General features: G+C 33.3%; 1 protein-coding gene across 1 annotated transcript; it reads left to right on the top strand.

Moving 5' to 3' along the window:
• Nucleotides 1-3,745: 3,745 nt before the first annotated feature.
• LOC107477134 (uncharacterized) lies at nucleotides 3,746-5,308 on the top strand. The gene is made up of 4 exons (XM_016097094.3): nucleotides 3,746-4,131; nucleotides 4,449-4,554; nucleotides 4,803-4,877; nucleotides 5,117-5,308. Exons 1-4 carry the CDS (start codon nucleotides 3,917-3,919, stop codon nucleotides 5,306-5,308), a joined length of 588 nt encoding a protein of 195 aa, XP_015952580.2. The 5' UTR covers nucleotides 3,746-3,916.
• The last annotated feature ends 1,099 nt before the right edge of the window (nucleotides 5,309-6,407 follow it).

The following is a 6,407-nucleotide window of genomic DNA, read 5'->3' as shown; positions in this document are numbered from 1 at the left end:
TTCCCAGGAGGCTCGGTGCATGTTTTACCTTGTCTTTCTGGATTGAGAACCTCATCAAAAACTTCCTTGAGAGGTCTTCAAAACTAGTAACCGACCTCGGAGGGAGGCTATTGAACCACTTCATCGCTGCTTTTGATAAAGTGGTCGGGAAGGCCTTGCATCGCGTAGCGTCGGAAGCATCAGCCAGGTACATCCGACTTTTGAAATTGCTCAGATGATGCTTTGGATCCGTAGTTCCATCGTAGAGGTCCATATCAGGGCTTTTGAAGTTCCTCGAAACTTTAGCCCTCATTATGTCCTCGCTAAAGGGATCCTCTCCCCCTAATGGTGGCTCTTCCTGTTCGTCACGGGAGTTGCGATTTTTGAGGGAAGATTCCAGCTTTAAGAGTTTTCTTTCTAACTCTTTTCGCCGTTCCATCTCCTCTTTTAGATACTTCTCTATTTCCTTTTGTCGCTCCCGCTCTTGTTCTAACTGTTCCAGGCGGCTGTGGACTAACCCCACTAGTTCAGTTACGTGGGATGGTCCAGGCGGCTGTGGACTAACCCCATTAGTTCAGTTACGTGGGATGGTCCGCCTTTTTCTGATTCGCGCTCGTCTGAGGAGTTTGCCTTCGGGTTTTTTACCCCGGAGGTGCCCTCTCTCTGCTGATTGTTAACCTCCTGGTGGAGGGCTAAGTCCACATTGTTATTACCTGTGTCCAGATTCTCTTGTTCGGAATCTGTTTCCACATGGCCTTCTTCATGGGATCTGTCCGCCATCAAGGGATGATCTCTCGGGTCCCCGGCAACGGCGCCAATGTTACGATGGGTAACCAGAGATTAATAGAATGAATGGTGTAGGTTGGCCCAATCGTCCACGAAGGGTGAACTCCGAGTTGGTTTACACGCTGGAGCCTCCTTCCGACTTGTATACGTGGGTGAATGGGGGGTGGTACCTGCAAAGACACTCCGATGCCTAAGTCAGCAAGGGTGTTAGCAGGTCTAGAGAGTATTGGGCTTAGAGATACCTGAGGGGTGTCAGTGTATTTATAGTGGTGAGCCAATAACCACCGTTGGAGTAGTGCCGTATCTTTAGAGTGTTAACCGTCCCATTATCTTAGGGAGGTTAAGATATGGCTTTATGGATCGGTTAGAGAGATTTTAGGGGCGGTTACTCATTTGAATGAGTGTTTATCTGCCAGCTAATCTCATGCCCGACTTCTTTAAAGCAGGTCATGGTTGATACCGACTTCTTATGTGAAGGTCGGTACTTAGCTAGGCTTAATCCTTTGGACTAGGCCTTTTAGTTGGGCCTGGACCTTTGTTATTGAGCCAGGGTATGAACAAGTCTGTTTTTGATTTTTTTTCATACTTTCTTAGTTCTGTTTTGGAGTGTTTTGGAGGGTTTGATATATTTTGTGCTGTGTTTTTTCTTTTTTTTTTCTATTGTCTATATTTGCTTCACTAGTTTAGTGAATTTAAACTATCAAAAAGAAGAAAAGATAAATAAAAAAAGATTAAAGTGTTCCTCTCAAATGTGCTCTGTATTATAAATTATAATATTTTTTTTAGTATTTAGTATTGAAACTTGTTGGTTCATAATAAAATTGTGGTAAAAATATTATATATAATATTTTTTATTCAATATTTTTATAGATATGTATATATAATATTTTTATTTTATATCATATATATAATATTTTTATTAAAAATATGAGTATTGATAGTAGAAGAATATCAAAAATTTCTAATATAAGGAGTACATTAAATACTAAAAATTTATAATAATAAAAACTCAAAAATATAAAAAGAAAAAAACAAAATCCAACCGTAAATCGAATTGATAAGCATCTATTTATATAAATTGTGTCATTCAAATAAATAGAATCCAATTGATCTGAATTATCATTCCAAACGCATGATAACATAAATTGAAGCTACCTAATTCGATTTAATGGTTAATTCAAATTCAATGATTTTAATTTATATAAAATTATGAACGAAGACATATACGTAGTAACGTTATTTGATTTGGAACTTTCACATTATATTATTCTGTGTTTGGTTTATGCATGTATTTTATCCCATATACACTGTAACATTCAGTTTCTTTCATAATGTGACCTTGGTTCTTTACAAATTATGCAGGGCATTTCTTCCTGAAGAGGATGACAAGTTTCTTGAGAGAGTTCAGGCTACCATGGAAGAAGAGGAGCTTGAAGCTTTAGCTGCAGTGACAACAGTTGCTGCTAAAGATGCAATAGCAACTGCTGAAAAATTTAGGGACTAAATCTTTAAAATAATTTTCAAAATTTCTGCAATATATCAATTTGATTCTTAAAATTCTAATTGTAATAATTTAAACTTCTAAATTGAACCCTGGACACATGTCTCAGTTCAATTTCAATCAACAACCAAAAAGGTTGATGTGGCACAACCAGTACTATGTGATACAGTATAATGACTAATTGACATGGTTATTTTGCTAAAAATTTCAGTATCCAAAATTTAGATTTTGTTTTGCTACCTGTGAAGTATGACTGTGTTCATGACCAGTCATTTGAAAATATTTTGTTCAAATCAAAGACTATAGTATAATATTGTGTATATGTAGTAAATAAATGAAAAAACAATTTTAGAATCATTTTTTCAAAATTGCAGAGGTGATACAATCTGATGAAAAGTTATATTATTTCTTCTATAGTTCTCTACTGCCATTTATATCAACATTTTTTTTTGACGTGGAATGGTGTACTAAAATTAAATACAAACCATGGGAAATTAGTTGCAAATAAAAAGTATCTATTTTTAATGTGGTAAAAATTTATATATAATAATTTTTATGTGAAGTTGATTTTTAAAAATTATTAGATAATTTAATAAATTTAATTAAATTATTATTTAATAATTTTTAACTATAAATTTTACATAAAATATACCTATATATGAATTTTAATGATAAGATAAAATTTTGAAAATTTAAAATTTTTGCCACCTCTTTGATTTTTAGTTTTTTACTGTCAAAAGTTGGTCTCTTCATTTTTAATTTTATTCTCATTCTCATTAATTCATTCTTTGATTCCTTCTCTTTAATATCATTATGTATATGAATAAGGATCTTCATAAAATCTATCTAAAAAAAAGATAAAAACGGTAGAACAGGTAATAATTTATAAGAGTTTTTTTTAAGGATTTAAGATGTATGTTAGTGAATATATTAAGTGATTGTATAATATCATTTGTAAAGCGTAATATCATAAAAATATACATTGTTAAATAATTAGTCCTTAATCATTTAAGGACAAATAATCAATGTGCGAAATAAAATGCAAATCTTTCATCCATCATAAATCAGAATCTCAATTAAATCCTTAAAATCTTTTGATATAATGAGTCAATAAATTTTAAACTCTTTTTATTAGATTGAATAATTTTACGCATTGAATTTATTCTATCTAGATTTCTTCTATACCTTGCACGTAGATAAAACACTAATAACAGGATAAAGATTAAAGAGAGCATAACAATGGAATAAATAATAGAATAAAATTATTAATTTCAAAAGGAATATATTAATTTTTTAAAGGAAAAACGTTTAGAATATTTGACTAAATTTCAAATTCTGTGTTATAACAAGTTTTAGCACTCTGCTTCTCCCACCATTACCAAGCTCTCAGATTCTGATTCTGATTCACTTTGTCTCCAATCCCAATCCCAATCCCAATCCCTCTCTTCTCTCAACCACTTCTCCGCCTTCCATATTCGCTTCACTTTCCTTTCTTTCTTTTCTTTGCTGTTTCTCTGTTTTTTTCACTGCTTTTGGCGACAGTTGGCGGGAACCAACTGTGGATTCCTATACCCTTTGATTCCATTCACAAGGTTGGCCTCTAAAGATTCATTCTTGGAATCTTCTAAGAAAAGGGTGCGTTTCGTTTCAATGGCTACCTATCCTCCTTCTTCCTCCTCCTTCTCACACTTGAGTGCTTGGAACCATGTTGTTCCATCACCATCTTCCTCATGCAGCTATGGCGGGAATTCCATGGCTCCGACCGCTTCTGCTTCGGCCATAGAGCAGACTCCGAGGCACATTCCTGGTGTAGCAGTTGAATGGAACCTTGAAGAACAAGCTATTCTTGAAGATGGACTTGCTAGGTGAGTGATTATGCTACCCTTTATTGATCATATCTATGGTTGTTTTGTTTTTGGTATGATAATTAATATACGTATCTATGTTTAGAGTGATTTCCTAATTTATATGCAATTTGGGATTCAAGCGTTGGGTATGAAGTTGTGTTTAAACTTATTTTGGTTGCTTAAGATGAATATTGTTGTTTCATGTGATGACGATTCGATATGTTTGACTAAATTGCTTAATATAATGCGTGTTAACATCTTAATTATCATCTTTTGTAGCCTCCAAGTTTGAATTGGATTTTGAGCTTATGTCAAATTCATTTATTTTGTTGTAGGTACGCTGGTGTTGGTTCTAACGTAACAGTCTATGCGACCATAGCACAACAGCTGCAAGATAAGACAGTTAGGGATGTGGCGCTTCGAGTTCGGTGGATGAAGGAAGTAAGCTATCTACTCTTTTCTTCTGTCGATGGTTTATGTGATTGTGATGTGAATCCCAAGAAATTATGTTCAGTGTTGACAATTTTGATGATGATGATCCTCTTTTTTAATCAAAGATTGTTATAGAAGGCATGAGAATTTCATGAGATTGCTTTAGAATTACTTTTTGCTGGTTTCGATTTAATTGAAGATAAATGCTTTTTTTAAGAGCCAGTTCTATGGTGACATGCTTGGTTTGTATTTTACAGAAAGAAAAAAATATTCAAAATAGCAAGAGGAGGAAGGACGATCTTAAGTTGACCAAGAAAAGTAGAAATAGAAAGGTATTGTATCACTCAATCTTCTATTTCATTTTACCTTTTTTTGTTTGGTTATATAGCTCTAGTTCTCTTTAGTTTTGGTTTTAGTGGAGACACTGTTAAATAAGGGAAAACTTTACATGTTGAGTAATAGAATTACCAAGAAATAGTGTGACAAAAAGGAAGTAAACAGAATATACTTTCATAAATTTATTTTGTAGCAGTGGAAACTCAAGTTTCTCTCTTTTTTGTTTCTTTTGCAGGAGAAAGTTTCAGGCCATTCTTCTCGTCTTGCTGCTGCTGGATCCGATGTTGCCTCATCAGTGCCACGAATGGCTACGATGAAAAGTACTGATTGTACTTCTTACAAAGGTCAGTTTAAAGGTCAGTTACCATATCATTTTTCATTTTATTTACCTCTAGAAATGTTGTGTATCTGCATTTCCTTGCTTTAGAGTTCAAGCATAAAGAACCTCCTCTGAACTTTGCATTGTATTTTTTTGCAGCAATTGGAGGTCTAATAGGTACACTCATGGAGCAAAATGCACAGGCCTTCAACCAAATTTCAAAAAATCTTGCTTCTCGTATGGTGAGTCAAGGGTGTTTGTAACTTGTTGAACAACCTAAGGTGTCTGAATCCTATGGATAAAAAGGACTAATGTTTATATCAATGTTTATGTATACTCTAATGTAATTTTATTTATGAGACTTAGTTTTCTAGTTGATTAATTCATCATTTTTGTTGGCTGCAAAATTAACATATAATCTTTTATTTTAATTTTTTCTGTTCTTTTCAAATTTGTTTACAGCATGGGAAGAATATTGAAATTTTCTACCAAGTGAGAGAGAACTTCAATAAAATTATGAAAGAGTAAGTTATAAACAGCATTTTGACTACGCTTTTAAGAGCAATGTTACTAATAAACTTTTCTGTTCTGCTTTTGTTTTTCATTGCAGTTTGAATGAAACACCAGACCCAATGAGCCTAATGCCACCCCTTCCTAAGTTGCTTGCGTTAGATGAGATGGAAAAGTTATCCAACCCCCAACCGCCATATACCTCGATGTTTCAAGAAACGGATTTCATTTTGTTATAGTGTTAATGTAATTTCCAGAATAAGGTGTATGGGGATAGTTATCTTATGAGGATTTGCCATGCACTTTAGCAGAGTTAAATCATTAAAAGATTAAAATATATATATAACTGTCTCTATCGCCATTGAGTATTGAACTTTGCTCATTTATCAAACTAGTTCTGCTAATTTAGGGGTGACAGAAGTTAGGTCTAATTATTGGTTAGACATTGTTAATAGGACTCAGAGCGAGTCGTTAAAACTCGACTCATTAATAGCTTAATAAATTAAGCTCATTAGGTTGTAAACTTAATTTGAGTCGGAATTTGAGCTCTTTTAAATGAGTGAATTTTAAATTTAGGTAAACTTAACTTATTGACTTGTGAGCTAACTCATTGTATATTAGTTATTATAATTATTTATATTAATATTATAATATGAATGTATACTTTTAATTTATAATAAAAAGATATAATTTTACA

The sequence above is a fragment of the Arachis duranensis genome, chromosome 3, assembly GCF_000817695.3.
Source record: "Arachis duranensis cultivar V14167 chromosome 3, aradu.V14167.gnm2.J7QH, whole genome shotgun sequence".
Taxonomy (NCBI): domain Eukaryota; kingdom Viridiplantae; phylum Streptophyta; class Magnoliopsida; order Fabales; family Fabaceae; genus Arachis; species Arachis duranensis.
This window is presented reverse-complemented; position numbering and strand designations above follow the sequence as displayed.